The sequence below is a fragment of the Corella eumyota genome, chromosome 5 (assembly GCF_963082875.1).
Source record: "Corella eumyota chromosome 5, kaCorEumy4.1, whole genome shotgun sequence".
NCBI classification, from domain to species: domain Eukaryota; kingdom Metazoa; phylum Chordata; class Ascidiacea; order Phlebobranchia; family Corellidae; genus Corella; species Corella eumyota.
Window position 1 is genome coordinate 14,605,635 of NC_137494.1, and position 19,289 is coordinate 14,624,923.

The 19,289-nt window shown below is 31.1% G+C and overlaps 7 protein-coding genes across 8 annotated transcripts; 1 reads left to right on the plus strand and 6 right to left on the minus strand.

Annotated features, from left to right (window-relative positions):
- Positions 1 to 169: 169 nt before the first annotated feature.
- On the plus strand, positions 170 to 2,964 carry LOC145753965 (polycomb group RING finger protein 5-A-like). The gene is made up of 8 exons (XM_082570527.1): positions 170 to 381; positions 762 to 901; positions 1,107 to 1,230; positions 1,359 to 1,511; positions 1,770 to 1,915; positions 2,114 to 2,205; positions 2,435 to 2,543; positions 2,657 to 2,964. Exons 1-8 carry the CDS (start codon positions 246 to 248, stop codon positions 2,708 to 2,710), a joined length of 954 nt encoding a protein of 317 aa, XP_082426653.1. The 5' UTR covers positions 170 to 245; the 3' UTR covers positions 2,711 to 2,964.
- On the minus strand, positions 2,490 to 4,806 carry LOC145753968 (ubiquitin-conjugating enzyme E2 W-like). Its single transcript, XM_082570529.1, has 5 exons — positions 4,646 to 4,806; positions 4,310 to 4,501; positions 3,772 to 3,927; positions 3,203 to 3,278; positions 2,490 to 3,056 (listed from the first exon to the last, which is right to left on the minus strand). Exons 1-5 carry the CDS (start codon positions 4,658 to 4,660, stop codon positions 3,043 to 3,045), a joined length of 453 nt encoding a protein of 150 aa, XP_082426655.1. The 5' UTR covers positions 4,661 to 4,806; the 3' UTR covers positions 2,490 to 3,042.
- On the minus strand, positions 4,794 to 7,467 carry LOC145753966 (transmembrane protein 205-like). Its single transcript, XM_082570528.1, has 4 exons — positions 7,289 to 7,467; positions 6,107 to 6,294; positions 5,747 to 5,913; positions 4,794 to 5,394 (listed from the first exon to the last, which is right to left on the minus strand). The coding sequence occupies exons 1-4, from the start codon at positions 7,321 to 7,323 to the stop codon at positions 5,107 to 5,109; spliced, it is 678 nt and encodes a 225-aa protein (XP_082426654.1). The 5' UTR covers positions 7,324 to 7,467; the 3' UTR covers positions 4,794 to 5,106.
- A 173-nt stretch (positions 7,468 to 7,640) lies between these two features.
- LOC145753570 (3-galactosyl-N-acetylglucosaminide 4-alpha-L-fucosyltransferase FUT3-like) lies at positions 7,641 to 10,280 on the minus strand. The gene is made up of 5 exons (XM_082569975.1): positions 10,246 to 10,280; positions 9,712 to 9,718; positions 9,434 to 9,571; positions 8,858 to 9,102; positions 7,641 to 8,514 (listed from the first exon to the last, which is right to left on the minus strand). Exons 1-5 carry the CDS (start codon positions 10,278 to 10,280, stop codon positions 7,641 to 7,643), a joined length of 1,299 nt encoding a protein of 432 aa, XP_082426101.1.
- A 297-nt stretch (positions 10,281 to 10,577) lies between these two features.
- On the minus strand, positions 10,578 to 12,524 carry LOC145753119 (3-galactosyl-N-acetylglucosaminide 4-alpha-L-fucosyltransferase FUT3-like). Its single transcript, XM_082569517.1, has 3 exons — positions 12,391 to 12,524; positions 11,815 to 12,059; positions 10,578 to 11,471 (listed from the first exon to the last, which is right to left on the minus strand). Exons 1-3 carry the CDS (start codon positions 12,517 to 12,519, stop codon positions 10,598 to 10,600), a joined length of 1,248 nt encoding a protein of 415 aa, XP_082425643.1. The 5' UTR covers positions 12,520 to 12,524; the 3' UTR covers positions 10,578 to 10,597.
- Positions 12,525 to 13,476: 952 nt separating this feature from the next.
- LOC145751938 (3-galactosyl-N-acetylglucosaminide 4-alpha-L-fucosyltransferase FUT3-like) lies at positions 13,477 to 15,736 on the minus strand. Of its 2 annotated transcripts, none has more exons than XM_082568097.1 (3): positions 15,597 to 15,736; positions 14,883 to 15,127; positions 13,477 to 14,428 (listed from the first exon to the last, which is right to left on the minus strand). In XM_082568097.1, the coding sequence occupies exons 1-3, from the start codon at positions 15,723 to 15,725 to the stop codon at positions 13,555 to 13,557; spliced, it is 1,248 nt and encodes a 415-aa protein (XP_082424223.1). In that variant the 5' UTR covers positions 15,726 to 15,736; the 3' UTR covers positions 13,477 to 13,554. The 2 variants fall into 2 exon arrangements, with proteins under 2 accessions (XP_082424223.1, XP_082424224.1); XM_082568098.1 differs by lacking the exon at positions 15,597 to 15,736 and adding an exon at positions 15,333 to 15,536.
- Positions 15,737 to 15,753: 17 nt separating this feature from the next.
- Positions 15,754 to 18,525, minus strand: LOC145751937 (NXPE family member 2-like). Its single transcript, XM_082568096.1, has 2 exons — positions 17,605 to 18,525; positions 15,754 to 17,500 (listed from the first exon to the last, which is right to left on the minus strand). The coding sequence occupies exons 1-2, from the start codon at positions 18,519 to 18,521 to the stop codon at positions 16,525 to 16,527; spliced, it is 1,893 nt and encodes a 630-aa protein (XP_082424222.1). The 5' UTR covers positions 18,522 to 18,525; the 3' UTR covers positions 15,754 to 16,524.
- Between the last annotated feature and the right edge of the window lie 764 nt (positions 18,526 to 19,289).

Consider the following 19,289-nt stretch of genomic DNA (forward strand, 5'->3'; position numbering starts at 1 on the left):
TTTTGTCAAAATATTAATGGTTTTAAAAAAATATGGCCAAGTTTAACTTTTTCTTATTTTTTTAAATGATAAGAAATTGAAAATCAAAATTAAAAAAAGTCTCATTTAAGGTAAATTCCCCAAAAATCCCCTATTTTTTATAAAAAAAAAGTTAGGACAAAATTATTTTTATACTAAAAACTAAAACGGTTTAAAAGGTGTATTAACAGATAAATGAACTAAAAAAGTGTTTAGAAAATAAAGCAATGGCTTTAGAATCGAATGTACAATCTTTTTTAAAGCAATACGTAACCCCTTCTACAAAAGTTCGATATTTTACTAAAAGTCAGTTGTTTGTAGCTTATCGATCGTTTTTGGCAAGGACAAGACCAAAAGAAATAAGTAAGTTTATATCTGACTTTTATCAGTTTAAACTTATAATTATTTTAATAGAATTTTTTAACGTTATGTGAACCGCCGGCGTAGTGTAGTGTTCAAAGCACTTGGCTGCACTATACGAGGTCCTGGGTTTGATCCCCACTGCTTTCATGGTGTAGCACCTTTGAGTAAAGCGGTGTAAACGGCATTAATTCTTGCTGGGCCAATACTTAATTAGCACCCTAATTATCGGGCAATTATAATCGAGTCGGGGTAAATGATGTTACTCTATGTTTTGTGAATTTAACCTTCCCACATTAAGGATAAATATATATTATATAAACAATAACTTTTAATTTGCAATAAGAGCTTAAAATTTAATTAAATATTTGTATGAAATTTAGTGACAATGGATTACGACATTTTCAACATAGAATTTCAAGATGCTGTAACAAACCTTACAATGCCAACTAAAAATCATGGAAAAACAATTTATTATAAACTTTATATTGGTAGCCAGCCAAACACAACCAACGTTGAAAAAGTAATTATCTAAAAATAATAATTTATAATGTTTAACTTTTATTTTCTATAATATCCCAAACTGCCAAAGTTAATTCGAGACTGGGTTGGGGTAACTGATGTTACTCTTTGTTTAGGTTGTAAAGCCAGTCTTCCTACACCAAGCATAGATAATAAAACTAAAAACCCTAACTAAAAGAATAAATGCATTATTTTGGACTTTTCAGAAAGTTGATCAAGACCAGAACCAAATTAAACTCAAACTGAATGAAACAAATATTTTTATCTGTTGTAAACTATGCTGTGGGTATTTAGTTGAAGCAACCACGATTACTGAATGCCTTCACTCTTGTAAGATACTTGCTTAATAAATACAAAAAAAAATGGTTCTCACTGTTAGTTTATAAATGTCATTACTTTATAAATATACCTTTGTGGATTGTAGCTTATTAATCTTACTGATTTTTATTTTGTTAAAGTTTGTAAAAGCTGTATAGTGAAGCATTTTTCTATTAACAAGTTCTGTCCAGTATGTGGCATTAATGTCCATCAACGAAATCCGTTATCTTCACTTAAACTAGATCAAGTGTTACAAGATATTGTGAACATCATACTACCAGGAAATGAAATAAGTAAGTTCAGGATAGAACTTCTTCATAACAATTTTGTAATAATATTTAATTGTTTTTTTTAAGTGTTACATACCAAAAAATTTTTTTTCTGTGAAACATTGATTTAAAATGGTTGTTGTTTAAATGTTTTTTTGCATTAGGTAAGTATAAGTGATACTTATTTTAGAATGGTTTATAAAAAGTTATACCTAGATCATAGAAAGTTATACCTTATAATATAATTTCATTTTACCAACTCACTTTTAATTATTTTACCAGATGAACAGAATAAAATTCTTGCTATAGAGAAGACAAACAAAACCCAAACTACTGACAAGACTGATGTAGAATTAGCCGCTCCTTATGTCATGTGTACAATATATCTGGAATGGGTTGGCAAAGAAAAATGTACTTTGCCCTCCGAGGTAAAAACTGATTATTTCAATTAGTTTGTTCTGTACGAAACTAAGATGTAAATAGCTGGCAATATAATATAAAACTAGCAATTTAGCTTAAGCCATCGCAGTCCAAATCAATGATCAACTAAGGCCAGTACATTATGATATTTAAGGCCCCCTAACTGTTACAATATACTTACCATTTAAATCTATATTATTTTGCAGAATTTAGTTTGCCAGTATATCAAGACATCTAATAAAGCCACAATTGCACATGTTGCACAATTCATATTACTCAAGCTGGACAAATTGGACAAGTAGGTTTCTCTATGGATGTTTTTTTTTTTGAGCAAACCAAATTTAACGATATTTACATATTGATTCTTGATGTGGGAAGGCACACTTTATATAGTAATCTTTGGTTTTTTGGAATAACAGTAATATTACCAGTAAAAATAGATGAAACCCAGGACCTCATGTATAGTTGTCCAATGGCGTTATTACTACCTTTGTTATGTATACTTTCTACTTGTAATTTTTTTACAGTGAATCTAATCCAACAGTAAGTTGTGCTGTTTCTTGTGGAGGGGTAGAATTACCATTTATTTTCACCCTTGAGAATATCACCAAGAATAACTTGGATTTTGTATTAAAGGTACACTTCAATTTATTTCTATATGCATAATATAAAAGCACATTAAGTTTTGTCTCTACCTATATCAAAAAAATACCAAAGATGGCAGTAAAAAATGATTAATTATTGTTTAGAATGGTGCCATTTGTCTCCAGTATGATTTGCAACCTTTAGAAGCCAAAAGCTGATAAATAAAATTTATGTTAAAAGTCTTAAATCTGTTTTATCTTATTGAACTAATGCAATAATGTAAAAAAGCATTGGAAATTTTTCTAAATGATTAGTTCTAAAAGAACCTAAGGATGATTAATAACCACTTGAATATTTAAGTATTTATACATATATAAATAAGAAATTGGCTGACAATGATAAAGATACAACTTGAATAACAATCAAGTATTTAAATTGGCATTTTTGGAATCGCTTTGGGCAATGGACAAATTTGTTGTTAGAAAAAAGTAGAAGCTAATTGAGAAAGAACAATAATAAGAAAGTAAAAATCACAGAAACTCGTTGGAGATCAAACTTTGTCATCTAAAAAAATAAAACAAAGTTACAACAAAATTATCTTTTAAAAAATAATACTTTAAGTTATTAGTTGCATTTTTTGGATGTATTTGATATTGTAAGAGACAGCACAATTAGGGAGAAAAACTTTAATTATATTTTAGTTTACCTACCGTGAAACCACCAATTTGTATCTTTTGGGTTTTTGCTGCATGTTCTGACATAAAAAGCATTATCAGGTGGTCGTTTCTAAGAAGAAATAACAATTTTATTGTTTAGTTTTTAATTGGTTGAAAAAATGTCCCATCTCAATAATCATACCAAGCCAATCGGTTAACAAACAAGTTTTATATTTAGATACCATCAATATACCGGCAGCGTGGCGTAGTGGTGAGAAACACTTGCTACACCACACATGAGGTCGTGGGTTTAATCCCCACTGCTCATATGCTGTAGCGCCATTAATTAAGGCGCTATAAATGGTATAAACACCTGCTAAGCCAGCACCTTATCAGCAGTATAATTATCGGGCAATTATAATCTATAATATCCCAAACTGCCACAGGCAACTCGAGACTGGGTCAGAGTAGCTCATGTTACTCTATGTTTAAGTCGCGCATTCGACTTTTCCACATCGAGGATAAAGATATATACAAAAAAAAATATATATAATATTCATTTTGCTAAGCTTACATGTACACATTTTAACACAAGATTGATCATAACTTTAAGGTTTAAATACCTTTTCTGTACAGCTACTAAGCATAGAAATGACACTTAAACATATAGATTCAACTGAAAGAGCAGGACTCCAGTCCTCAGTTAAAATAGATAAACAAATATGACCGTTGCTATATACATGGGGGTGTATGGGTATTGAGTCACCAATAAACATCACCTAAAATGTAGAAAAGTCATTTTAAATTGTATGAAAAATATTGAACAATTTGAATTCCCTTTTTAAAGGCATGAGGTCCTTAGTTTGATTTTTATTGCTAGTATGTAATAGCATTACTAAACACTAGTCAGGCCTGATCTATGGCCGGGATTTTAATTGTTATAATATGATCAAAACTCTAAACTTATATTTGCCTGTAATAATTAACCTACGTTCTACAAACAGCATTTTTATTTATCTTGAACTATAAGCTGGTCATACAAATGTATATAATAAACACTCTATATAAGAGATTTGACCGAAAAATTTAGGACTTTATTTCTAGTATAGCAAAACATTGAACCAACCTAAAAGTACTCAAAAAAAATTACTTGTAAATTACCTGTGGCGATTCAAAAGGATATCGTTGCCCAAATTTAAACAATAATTTAAAATTTTCTCCTTGGAACAAAGTGCTCGGAGCGCCTGCAACTTCCACTGCAAATTCTGCTCCGTTTTCGACCGAGTCTTCGCATAACTTCATGCCAGGAGGTGGATTATTTTTCATGTTAAAGATATCTTTTTGGATGCGTTTCTGCAAAAAAATGTTATAAGTTATGGAAGGTTAAATGACTCGAGAGCCTAGGTGATCTAGTCTTTATTAATTAGGAGAAAAATTTCAAGTGAAATATTTAAACATTTTTCTTAAAAATATTTAAAAAAAAACAATTATTTTTACCTGTACAAAAGCCATGTTAAAGGTTCGTTCTTTGATAAAGTCCCTGTTTTTCGTCTTTAAGTATTTGCCATAGAAAATCAACTTCTTACATTATCTTATTGGCATAGTTACTTATACTGCATTGTTAAACAATTATTAACACAATGTCCTGTAATAAAAGCATCACAAATTAAAGTTTTAAAATTCTAGTTCACTAGCAAGTTATTAAAATAAATTCGTTAAGCAAAAAAAATTGAATGATTTGGTATAACTTAAAACAAAAATTTGGAAAAAAGGTAAACTTACAGTTAGTAAAAACAAAGATTACAACACAGAATATTAATAGGTTAAACATATGTAGGGTATACTACTTTTACAATATTCAAAACAATCTATATACAGTGGAATGTGAAGCAAAATTACTAGAATTAAAATGGTTTTATAAACCTTGGTTTTTACGAAATAATTCTTTGCGCAAGATTTTAAATCTTTGCATTTTTCAACATTTCGAATGCTACAAAGTACAACACATAAAAACTTCCAGCAAAGGAAATTAAATTAAGCAAAGTCGAAATGCCGTGGAATTTCCCAAACTCCTTGCTTATAGCTTTATAGATTGGGTCTTCCCCTAATTTTGACCCAATATTTGGGGCCATCACCCCTTCCTCTCTTTCCATGGCAACACGCTTGACCAAAATTTGGGAGCATTTGGGTCCAAGAAATACTCCGTTAAGAAAACCAGCAATGAAGTTGAACAACAAACAAATGGCCTAAAAAATAGCAAAAAAGAAGTTGAGCTTAGTTCATTTTTTTTATATTTATTCATCCTTGATGTGGAAAGGTCAACTTCAAGACCTTAACATAGAGTAACATCAGTTCCCCAGACCTAATCTTAAGTTGACTTCGGCAGTTTGAAATACTATAGATTATGATTGCCTGATAATTAAGCTACTGATTTAGCAAAAGTTTACAGTTTATAGTGCTTTACTCAAAGGGTGCTACAGCATTAGAGCGGTAAAGATTAAACCCAGGGCCTAATGTGGTAAAGCCAAGTGTTCTTACCCCTACAGTGCACTACCAGATATGAATTCACACAATCTAAAAACTTTACCATAAACTTACCACATATTGTTCCATCATTGGAAGTTTCAAAATCGTTTTTCTGGTGAACAGAATCACACAGAGTTGAAGCAGAGCAGTCAATCCAGTGATGAAGAAATAAATTGGAAATAATCTACCCTGGACTTTGCCAAAAGAATGACGATCCAAGGTTTTGAGCATCACCCAACCTAAATTAAGTTAAATATTGGAAAAAGTTACAATCAGTTGGTAACAGAACTACTATGCAAAGTTCGATAAACCACTATTCACTTGCTTTTTCGCTCCAGCTATCCATCGTAATTGAAGTAATCTTACAAGGTTTTAAAATTAGGACTATGGGCTTTAAAGTTGAATATTGAGGATAACTTAATAAAAACAAACCTGCAACAAATGTCACCCAAGCTGTAACTCCAAAGTTAAGTCCCCATGACAACAAAAACAGAGTATTGGAGTAAACACACGTCCCAAAAATGCTGATTTCCTTGTTAATTTCTTTTTGTTGCTGGTTTGCAATGTATCCAATTGCTAGGGCTGCAAATGCAGCAGTAATATGCCAAACGCGATTGAATCTAGACCAAAAAAATTAACTTGTTTTCAATATTTATCTAATTTTATAATTTCTTTCGATCTCTAGTAAAAACATGTAGCAGTACATGAGGTCGTGGGTTCAATCCCCACTGCTCTCATGCTGTAGCGCCCTTGATTAGGCGCTATAAACAATATGAACTCCTGCTAAGCCAGCACTTAATCAGCAGCATAATTACTGGGCAATATTAATCAATAATATCCAAAACTGCCACAGGCAACTCGAGTCTGGGTCGGAGTAACTGATGTAACTCTATGTTTAAGTCGCGCATTCGACTTTCCCACATCGAGGATAAAGATATATAAAAAAAACTAAAACACAGCTATTATGTAAAGAGGTTAAAGAAAGATATTAAACCCCACTACAATCTTTGTAAAAAAGGTTCAAAAAGGGTTTAATTAGCAAAACTATGTTAAAGTTTTGGAATGTTTCGTTTCAAACGATGCATATTCAGATATTGCAGAGGATTTCTACTTTTTTTTTGTATATATCTTTATCCTCGATGTGGGAAAGTCGACTGCGCGACTTAAACGTAGAGTAACATCAGTTACTCCGACCCAGTCTCGACTTGCCTGTGGCAGTTTGGGATATTATAGAAACTATAATTGCCCGGTAATTATGCTGCTGTTTAAGTGCTGGCTCAGCAGGAGTTCATACCGTTTATAGCGCCTTACTCAAGGGCGCTACAGCATGAGATCAGTGGGAATTGAACCCACGACCTCATGTGTGGTGTAGCAAGAGTTCTTACCACTACACCACACTGCCGGTACTAATTTTCTTATTTTAATATTGGGTTAGCAATGCATTGTCAGACTTTAGTTTTTGATTAATTTTGTAATTATCAGAAATATTTAGCGTTAACCTACATTTAAAGTACCTAATTTATTTTGTTTTTATGACATATATTTAAATTTCTTTTGTCAGTTTGTTATTTGGTAAGTAATAACTAAAAAAAATTATTCGTTTTGTTAACTTACTTTCTGTAAGCTCCATTTTCGTCAGTGAAAGCCATTTTGCTACAATTTATACGCAGGATAGTAGTTTTATTAGTTTTGCACAATTTATTACAAAATTTAATTATATTTTAGGTACTAGCACCTGTTTTTAAGATCAAAACCTTTGGTCTAATGCCTGCGTGACTTTTTTTTTGTTTACATTCTCAATACCGCCATTTTCACATTCCGGAATTTCCGAATTTCAAGTTCACATTTTTAAATAAAAAATGGTATATTTAAATAAGCGCACGTAAAATTGTTCACATAATAATTTAACATAAAATACAATTTTTACAAATTAATTTCTCAAGATAATATAAACAGATATTTTTTGTTACTTGAAATCCAACAAATATTGACCCTCTTCTTTAGTTATTTTATTAATGCTTTCATTTCTTAAACATAGATCGTCTGTGTAGCCCGTACTATACATCCATTTACTTATAGAAGTATAGGTTTTAGGTTTATAAGTTGTTAAACGCTTGCATAAGCGACAAAACAGGCTAGGGTGCCCAGTTTTATAAGGTATATCTTCCACCTCTTTTAAAGGCGTTTTTCTCCAGTTATGATACTCCAGATAAGCAGTATCGTTCTTGTCTAAATATTCAAGATATTCAACCAGTTCTTTTGGAGTTTTAAAGTCGTTAACAAAAATAAATGAATTAGGTGGAGCTACTGCTATTACATCGTCTTTAGTTGGGCCCAAAACAACTGGAACTGAAACTGAATCAAGGCTATTTCTCCAGAATTTTTCTGTTACATAGTCAGGGCAATGTACTGCGTTTTCAAAAGCAAGGTAAAACTTGTATCGGTGTACTAGTTCATGTATTTTTACATCACTTTTGGTGTTATTATTAAAGCAAGAACCGTATTTATCTAGTGTTAAACCGGCTTTCACCAAAGACTTTGCGTATTTCATTCTTTCCAAAGAGCCTTGTAGTCTAAAGCAGTTGCTTACAATCCAGACCGCCAATTTTGTTTTGTCCTTCATTATATTAGTAACGTTTTCTGAGTAACCTAGTTTTAGTGAAGTTCTTAAAGATGAACTATACGAACCAAAATATTCTCTAACGTCTGAATTTCTAGTGAACATCATCGTAAGGTTGAATATTGAATCGTATTCTTTTTTAGCCAAAGCTGATCGAAACTCAGGTTTATATTTTCCTTGGGATTCTTTGCTCCAAAACACATAAAACTGGTTTTTATTTCTGCAAAAACAAATAATATTTCAAATTTTGCTTTAGGTGATATTGTAACAGCCTAAAGCAGATCCTATAAAGACCTGGAAAACTTAGAATAACACCACAGTTACTCTGACCAAATCTCAAATTGCCTTTGGGAGTCAATATTAATTTTGATTGACAGATAATTAAGTTGCTAATTAAGTATTGGCTAAGCAGAAGTTTATATTATTTATAGCACTTTAATACAGGGTGCTACAGAATAAAAGCGGTGGGGATCGAGCCCAAGATCTTACGTAGTGAAGTCAACTAAACCCCTACACCACGCTGCCGGTTATTTTAATTTTAAAATAATTGCTTCCTGCTTTACCTTGTTGCTGGGTCTGGTATTTCGATTGTAAAATTTTTTTTATGACGAACATTGTTAAAAATTACAACTCCAAGACTCTCTTGGATCGTGCTTCGATTCCTCGTTACCAGGCAACCACCGCATGATGGTGACGTCATAAATTCAAACTCGTTTTTAAATTTTTTTTGGCTAAAATAATTTGCTGTTGTGAAAACCAAAATGATTGGCGTTTCGTTCTTTTGTTGTTTTACCTTCCAGGAAGTGTTCTATAGATTTAAGGAGTTTATTAAGTAATATCTACTTTACGATCTAACCATAGAGTAGTATCAGTTACCTCGACCAAGTCTCAAGTTGTTTCGGCAGTTTGAATACCATAAAATATAATTATAATTAAATTATTGATTGTTTTTTATCTCGGCAGAAGTTCACAATGTTTGTTGCATCTTACTCAAGGACGCTACAGCACGAAAGCAGTCGTGATCAAACCCTTTAAAAGCTTTTTAAATATGACAGATATGTTTTTTTACATTACATGTGGTGTGGCACCTGAAAATTTACATAACTATTTTTAATTCATGAATAACATAACAACTTTACCTTAAACTTTATTTTGGCATAAAATTTTACTTCAATCTCATTCTGAGGCAAATTTAATTCAAAAAAACTTATTACTATCAACAGCAGGAAGGAGAATAGAAAACCCCTTTTTGAACAAAACCACATCATGGTACCTAGCTATAAGAACAACAACAACAACTAGATAACAAAAAAATAGGCCATAGGCTAGTCTTACGCACTTTGTTGTGAGAATAAACTAATTCTAAAGCGCATCTTTTTGTTTAAATAACTTGATTTTTAACTTTCATATAACATACCACAACACTTGAAAATCAACATAGACAGAAAAAACAAAATTTTGGTTTAGCCACGGGGTATTACATTTTTTAAATGTTGCCATTTTTAACCAAGTTTTTAAAACGAGTAAAAATGGCAGAAACATGAACAATATTAAATGCTTATAGACTGTGTATTACAATAAATATTGCAATATCTAATATACGTTTATAAAAAAAAAAAAAACTAGAAATGGGAAAAAATACATTACAAATTTCAATAAAAAATGATCAAAAAATGATAAAATGATCAAGATCAATAGCAAAACTATGTTAAAGTTTTCGAATGTTTCGTTTCAAACGACGCATATTCAGTTATTGCAGAGGATTTTTATTAAATTTCCTATTTTAATATTGCATTGTCAATCAGTTTTTGGTTAGTTCTGTGGCTAACAGAAATATTTAGCATTAACCTACATTTAAAATACCTAATTTTGTGTTTATGGCATATATTTAAATTGTTTTTGTTATTCTGTAAACGAAAAACTAAAAAAATTATTCGTTTTGTTAACTTACTTTCTGTAAGCTCCATTTTCGTCAGTGAAATCCATTTTGCTACAATTTATACGCAGGATAGTAGTTTTATTAGTTCTTATCAACTTATTACAAAAATTAACTATATTTTAGGTACTAGCACCTGTTTTTAAGATCAAAACCTTTGGTCTAATGCCTGCGTGACTTCCTTTTTGTTTACATTCTCAATACCGCCATTTTTACATTCCGGAATTTCCGAATTTCAAGTTCACATTTTTAAATAAAAAATGGTATATTTAAATAAGCGCACGTAAAATTGTTCACATAATAAATTAACATAAAATACAATTTTTACAAATTAAGTTCTTGACATAATATAAACAGATATTTTTTGTTACTTGAAATCCAACAAATATTGACCCTCTTCTTTAGTTATTTTATTAATGCTTTCATTTCTTAAACATAGATCGTCTGTGTAGCCCGTACTATACATCCATTTACTTATAGAAGTATAGGTTTTAGGTTTATAAGTTGTTAAACGCTTGCATAAGCGACAAAACAGGCTAGGGTGCCCAGTTTTATAAGGTATATCTTCCACCTCTTTTAAAGGCGTTTTTCTCCAGTTATGATACTCCAGATAAGCAGTATCGTTCTTGTCTAAATATTCAAGATATTCAACCAGTTCTTTTGGAGTTTTAAAGTCGTTAACAAAAATAAATGAATTAGGTGGAGCTACTGCTATTACATCGTCTTTAGTTGGGCCCAAAACAACTGGAACTGAAACTGAATCAAGGCTATTTCTCCAGAATTTTTCTGTTACATAGTCAGGGCAATGTACTGCGTTTTCAAAAGCAAGGTAAAACTTGTATCGGTGTACTAGTTCATGTATTTTTACATCACTTTTGGTGTTATTATTAAAGCAAGAACCGTATTTATCTAGTGTTAAACCGGCTTTCACCAAAGACTTTGCGTATTTCATTCTTTCCAAAGAGCCTTGTAGTCTAAAGCAGTTGCTTACAATCCAGACCGCCAATTTTGTTTTGTCCTTCATTATATTAGTAACGTTTTCTGAGTAACCTAGTTTTAGTGAAGTTCTTAAAGATGAACTATACGAACCAAAATATTCTCTAACGTCTGAATTTCTAGTGAACATCATCGTAAGGTTGAATATTGAATCGTATTCTTTTTTAGCCAAAGCTGATCGAAACTCAGGTTTATATTTTCCTTGGGATTCTTTGCTCCAAAACACATAAAACTGGTTTTTATTTCTGCAAAAACAAATAATATTTCAAATTTTGCTTTAGGTGATATTGTAACAGCCTAAAGCAGATCCTATAAAGACCTGGAAAACTTAGAATAACACCACAGTTACTCTGACCAAATCTCAAATTGCCTTTGGGAGTCAATATTAATTTTGATTGACAGATAATTAAGTTGCTAATTAAGTATTGGCTAAGCAGAAGTTTATATTATTTATAGCACTTTAATACAGGGTGCTACAGAATAAAAGCGGTGGGGATCGAGCCCAAGATCTTACGTAGTGAAGTCAACTAAACCCCTACACCACGCTGCCGGTTATTTTAATTTTAAAATAATTGCTTCCTGCTTTACCTTGTTGCTGGGTCTGGTATTTCGATTGTAAAATTTTTTTTATGACGAACATTGTTAAAAATTACAACTCCAAGACTCTCTTGGATCGTGCTTCGATTCCTCGTTACCAGGCAACCACCGCATGATGGTGACGTCATAAATTCAAACTCGTTTTTAAATTTTTTTTGGCTAAAATAATTTGCTGTTGTGAAAACCAAAATGATTGGCGTTTCGTTCTTTTGTTGTTTTACCTTCCAGGAAGTGTTCTATAGATTTAAGGAGTTTATTAAGTAATATCTACTTTACGATCTAACCATAGAGTAGTATCAGTTACCTCGACCAAGTCTCAAGTTGTTTCGGCAGTTTGAATACCATAAAATATAATTATAATTAAATTATTGATTGTTTTTTATCTCGGCAGAAGTTCACAATGTTTGTTGCATCTTACTCAAGGACGCTACAGCACGAAAGCAGTCGTGATCAAACCCTTTAAAAGCTTTTTAAATATGACAGATATGTTTTTTTACATTACATGTGGTGTGGCACCTGAAAATTTACATAACTATTTTTAATTCATGAATAACATAACAACTTTACCTTAAACTTTATTTTGGCATAAAATTTTACTTCAATCTCATTCTGAGGCAAATTTAATTCAAAAAAACTTATTACTATCAACAGCAGGAAGGAGAATAGAAAACCCCTTTTTGAACAAAACCACATCATGGTACCTAGCTATAAGAACAACAACAACAACTAGATAACAAAGAAATAGGCCATAGGCTAGTCTTACGCACTTTGTTGTGAGAATAAACTAATTCTAAAGCGCATCTTTTTGTTTAAATAACTTGATTTTTAACTTTCATATAACATACCACAACACTTGAAAATCAACATAGACAGAAAAACCAAAATTTTGGTTTAGCCACGGGGTATTACATTTTTTAAATGTTGCCATTTTTAACCAAGTTTTTAAAACGAGTAAAAATGGCAGAAACATGAACAATATTAAATGCTTATAGACTGTGTATTACAATAAATATTGCAATATCTAATATACGTTTATAAAAAAAAAAAAAACTAGAAATGGGAAAAAATACATTACAAATTTCAATAAAAAATGATCAAAAAATGATAAAATGATCAAGATCAATAGCAAAACTATGTTAAAGTTTTCGAATGTTTCGTTTCAAACGACGCATATTCAGTTATTGCAGAGGATTTTTATTAAATTTCCTATTTTAATATTGCATTGTCAATCAGTTTTTGGTTAGTTCTGTGGCTAACAGAAATATTTAGCATTAACCTACATTTAAAATACCTAATTTTGTGTTTATGGCATATATTTAAATTGTTTTTGTTATTCTGTAAACGAAAAACTAAAAAAATTATTCGTTTTGTTAACTTACTTTCTGTAAGCTCCATTTTCGTCAGTGAAAGCCATTTTGCTACAATTTATACGCATGATAGTAGTTTTATTAGTTCTTATCAACTTATTACAAAAATTAACTATATTTTAGGTACTAGCACCTGTTTTTAAGATCAAAACCTTTGGTCTAATGCCTGCGTGACTTCCTTTTTGTTTACATTCTCAATACCGCCATTTTTACATTCCGGAATTTCCGAATTTCAAGTTCACATTTTTAAATAAAAAATGGTATATTTAAATAAGCGCACGTAAAATTGTTCACATAATAAATTAACATAAAATACAATTTTTACAAATTAAGTTCTTGACATAATATAAACAGATATTTTTTGTTACTTGAAATCCAACAAATATTGACCCTCTTCTTTAGTTATTTTATTAATGCTTTCATTTCTTAAACATAGATCGTCTGTGTAACCTGTACTATACATCCATTTACTTATAGAGGTATAAGTTTTAGGTTTATAAGTTGTTAAACGCTTGCATAAGCGGCAAAACAGCCCAGGGTGCCCAGTTTTATAAGGTATATCTTCCACCTCTTTTAAAAGTGTTTTTCTCCAGTTATGATACTCCAGATAAGCAGTATCGTTCTTGTCTAAATATTCAAGATATTCAACCAGTTCTTTTGGAGTTTTAAAGTCGTTAACAAAAATAAATGAATTAGGTGGAGCTACTGCTATTACATCGTCTTTAGTTGGGCCCAAAACAACTGGAACTGAAACTGAATCAAGGCTATTTCTCCAGAATTTTTCTGTTACATAGTCAGGGCAATGTACTGCGTTTTCAAAAGCAAGGTAAAACTTGTATCGGTGTACTAGTTCACGTATTTTTCCATCAGTCCTGGTGTTGTTATTAAAGCAAGCGCCATATTTATCTAGTGTTAAACCGGCTTTCACCAAAGACTTTGCATATTTCATTCTTTCCAAAGAGCCTTGTAGTCCAAAGCAGTTGCTTACTATCCAGACCGCCAATTTTGTTTTGTCCTTCATTATATTAGTAACGTTTTCTGAGTAACCTAGTTTTAGTGAAGTTCTTAAAGATGAACTATACGAACCAAAATATTCTCTAACGTCTGAATTTCTAGTGAACATCATCGTAAGGTTGAATATTGAATCGTAATCTTTTTGAGCCAAAGCTGATCGAAACTTAGGTTTATATTTTCCTTGGGATTCTTTGCTCCAAAACACGTAAAACTGGTTTTTATTTCTGCAAAAACAATTAATATTTCAAATTTCGCCTTGATATTGTATTATAGCCTAAGGACCTGGAATTTGCTACACGAAATCTTAGGCTTAATAATTACTACGTATTATTGTGTACCGTTTGGAAAGGAGTTACTGTCGATATTTTTCTATGTTTTTATTTATCCTCGATGTTGGAAGGTCAAATTCACAACTTAAACATAGAGTTACATAAGTTACCCGACCCAGTCTCGAGTTGCTTTTTAGCATTAGGGGATATATTATTATAATTGCCCAATAATCATAAGCTGCTGATTAAGTTTTGGCTTAGCAGAAGTCACTGTTTAAAGTGTCTTACTTGAGAGTATCACAGCATGAGAGCAATGAGGATCAAACCTAGGACCTTATGTAAAGCCAAGTGTACTACCACACCATACTATCAGTGAATTTAATTTTAGAGTAATTACTTTACACTTTACCTTGTTGCTGGGTCTGGTATTTCAATTGTGAATTTTTTCTTACGACGAACATGGTTAAAAATCACGACCCCAAGGCTTTCCCGGATCGTGCTTCGATTTCTGGTTACCAGGCAACCACCGCATGATGGTGACGTCATAAATTCGAACTCGTTTTTAAATTTTTTTCCGCTAAAATACGCTGATGTTGTAAACACTAAAATCAATGGTGTTTTGTTTTTCTTTGGTTTTACCTTCCAGGAAGTGTTCTAAAGCATAAAAAGATGTTAGTATATTTATGTCCTAACTGTAAAGAAACATCTATTATACTAAACCAGTTACGCTTTCTTATTAACGTTTTAGGATAAAAATTAAATGAATCTTATATACTAATGTTAAATGTTATGTTTTATAGATTTCAGGAGTTTAAGTAATATCTACTTCACCATCTAAACATAGAGTAACATCGGTTACCTCGACCCAGCCTCAAATTGTTGTAGTTAGTTTGGATACTATAAAATACAATTATAACTAAATTATAATTGTTTTTTGTCTCGGCGGAAGTTCATATCGTTTGTTTCATTTTACTTAAGGACGCTACAGCATGAAAGCAGTGGGAATCAAACCCTACTAAAGCTTTTTAAAAATGACAAATATGTTTATTTTACATTACATGTGGTGTGGCACCTGAAAATTTACATAACTATTTTTAATGCATGAATAACGTAACAACTTTACCTTAAACTTTATTTTGGCATAAAATTTTACTTCAATCTCATTCTGATTTAAATTTAATACAAAAAAACTTGTTACTATCAACAGCAAAAAACAGAATAGAAAACCCCTTTTTGAACAAAACCACATCATGGTACCTAGCTATAAGAACAACAACAACAAGATAACAAAGAAAGAGGTCGTAGTCTAGTCTCACGAACTTTGTTGTGAGCATAAACTAATTCTAAAGCGAATATTTTTGTTTAAATAACTTGATTTTTAAATTCCATATAACAAACCACAACACTTGAAAAACAACATAGACAGAAAAACCAAAATTTTAATTTAGCCGCGGGGTATTACATTTTTTAAATGTTGCCATTTTTATATTACGCTTTTTAAAATAGGTAAAAATGATAAAAAAAATGCACAATATTAAATGCTTATAGACTGTGTATTACAATATATATTGCGATACCTTATATCTGTTTATAAAAATTCGAAAAAAACTAGAAATAAGAAAAAATACATTACATAATTCAATAAAAAATTAAGTATTTTAATTATCAATATCTAAGCTAGCGTATACTACAACATAAAAAAATAAAACTAAAATTACAAAAAAATACTAAAAATCATATTTAAGAGTATATTTTTATAGAATGTTATGAATATACACAGTATAATTGTAATTTTTTAGGGTGGTAGACTTTAAAGTTTTTTTAAGTAAATTGTTGTTTAAAAGGGATTTTTTTAAAAGGGAAGCAGGTTTGTCTTAAAAGTAAGTTTTTTGTAAATGGTGGCTTTCAAAGTAAATGTTATAAAGAAAATTTTGTTTAAAGAGATGGGAATATTGTATAAGTGTTATGTTTAAGGGGTTATCCTTAAAGTTTATAAATAAATTTGTCTAGACAGAAGTTACTTTTTCAAAAGGTTGCTATTTTCCTCCAAATCACATATCACATATAAAATCAGCTATTAAGAAGCTCTGGTGGTTTAAAGTATCCTCTTGTGGATGGTATCCCACAATAGGCCGCGTAGTAGTCATACCCCATAGGTCGAGAAAGATGATATTTTCCGAATCCTTGAAAATCTGGCGCATAATGTAATTATATCTTGCTAAATACCAGACCGATGAGAATTCAACCAAGTTTTGGCCGCGTAATATAACCTTAGTACCGGGGTATACTTTGTGTAATTGTTCAATCTGTTTTCGAATATTAATAAACCTGTTGATAAACAACGAAGGGTCATAAGACACGATATGTAGACCAACCGTCATTATAATAACCACGTTATCTCCACCCTTTATACCGCCTATCACATCAGCTATATACTGAGGACGTTTTATATCGTATACACCACCCATAACGTTGATTAAAGGTAGTCCATGTGCTCTGTAGTATAATGTAGTATTGCTTTCCTTGTCGAATGAAACGCGGGATGGCCAATATTGATCTTCGCCTTTAGGTGGAATGTATTGGAGAGCTAGTATCTTCCTAATGGAGTCGAAAAACTGACGCATAGTCGAATCGCCGAGGAAATACAAAGTTTTGCCTTTAAGACATTGTTTCAGCTTGTCGAATGTGTGGATTTTATTTTCACATAGCAACGAATGCCAGTTGCCGTCTTTAAAAAGCCCGGTAACTGTAGTTTCTTTATAAGTATCCGTATTTCTTCCGCACGGCTTTCGCAGGGTTAACATTGAAGGTTCTTGATCCGTATTTGCGACGGATACTGTGACACCTGATCCGGTTATTGGCTTGTATCCGTTAAATTTGGCATCTAGAATTTTTTTTACGTCCATTTCATATAGTCCTAATCCGGGGTTGATTGTTACAATAGGATGGCAGATTCCAGACTTGGGTCTAGTGCAAAACCATGGTTCTTTTGTACGAGGGTGGCTGTAGTCACATAGATCATAACCCCTGAAAAAATTGTAAACTTTAACTTTAAAATTTACAAACAAGTAGAAATATGAAAAATTATCTAATTTAAACCCATATTTAAGTTATTGATTTCAATTACTCACGTATTATATGTGTATATATCCCAATTGCATAATACGGTTTCCCCAGATTCTAAGTTAGCTTTGTAAACCCGATTTTTATACAACCGCCCTGATGATGCTGCTATAGAAAAAGCTAAGCCTTCCACAGAGGTAAGCAATATAATCTCTAACGTCAAAGACCCATTTAAAAGTAATGGTGCACTTAGTTTGTATGTGCCATCTAAGTTATCCTTAATTTCGCATGGTATAGCATCACGGGGTAGCGGGAATTTTACGCCATTTCGCTTCAGTCTCGCAAAAAAGAAATCCCCACCGAATTTTTTATTTTTTCCGTTACTATCTTTAGCTTGAATATGAGCTACCATTGTTTCTCCTTTTTCGTACTTATTGTCTTTATCTAAAGTTACTGTTGTTCTTAGGTCGGTGTTTAATGCATTATCTGCATCCTTGTTATAAGAATGATATTGCTCAATCGAGTATTTCAAATCAGGATAAAACATTTCCCAATTGAAATAAGTTTGTACAGAACTAAATTTAAGGTCCGTGTTAGTTGGCTGTAGCTTATCTTGAACATTTAATCCAAAGGTGTGCGATATAGTGTTGTTGTCGTGATTTTTAGACAAGTCATAAAGAGTAACAGTACGAGTGTTTAATTCTCGATGAAAAGCTCCTAGATCCATTATTTTTCTTATCTTGATCCCGTTTTGAATTTCGAAATCAGGTTGAACTTGCACAGTTTGATTCGATGTTGAGTTTTTGTCTTGACTATTCTTGCAGTTTTCTTCTTGGCCACCATACTGCAAAAGCTGCCTTAAATCAAAACTTTTGATATCATAATTTATTGCATCTTGTTTCAGAGTGAAATTATATAAACCCATGCCAACAAAAATTAGACAAAATAACACAAAACATTTTTGCTTGTTTGTTAAAACCAACATTCTGATTTCTAAAAAAATATATAAGCCCATTAATTATTTTTAAGTTAAATTAAATATGAAATTTATTAATTTGGCATTTAAAATATTTGAATTTTGTAACTCAAATTTACATTTTAAATAACTATCAGTCTGAAAATACAATTTTTAGACATTTAAATCACTTAGGCATTTCAGTTTAATAAAAATAATATATGTTCTGTCAAAATCTTGCTTTTTTATGAAGTACAAATGCATATTAAATATGGCCTACAGTAATATATACCGGTTTCTCTTTTTTAGATAAATAGTTGACTAATTTTTTTTAATATTCCTTTTATGACTTTATCTCTCTGCTATAACAATTATTCTATTTTTAAAATAAAAGGATTGTATTAAATATTAGGCATTAGATATTAGCGCTTTGTAATAAGGTATATACATTTAAATATATAATAAGTTATACTCTTTTTTTATTATTGTGTATGTTTGCTAAAAGTATAATGTATTCTTGAATATGGAAATGTCAAAAGTTAATTTTTATTGCAGTCTAAATATTTAGAACATGATATTATAGCATTAAGTTGTATTAAAAAGCTGTTAAATTAAAAACAAAAAATTAGGGCACATTTTAAAATAGAAAATAAGTTGAGTACGTATTTTATTATGCATATAATGCAATGAAATTAATTGGCATACCATATAAGTCTAGTAGACACATGAGCTTTAAACTATCGAATAAATATAATAAAGTTACATTTTATATTCTTTTGACCAAGTAACCTTATAAAT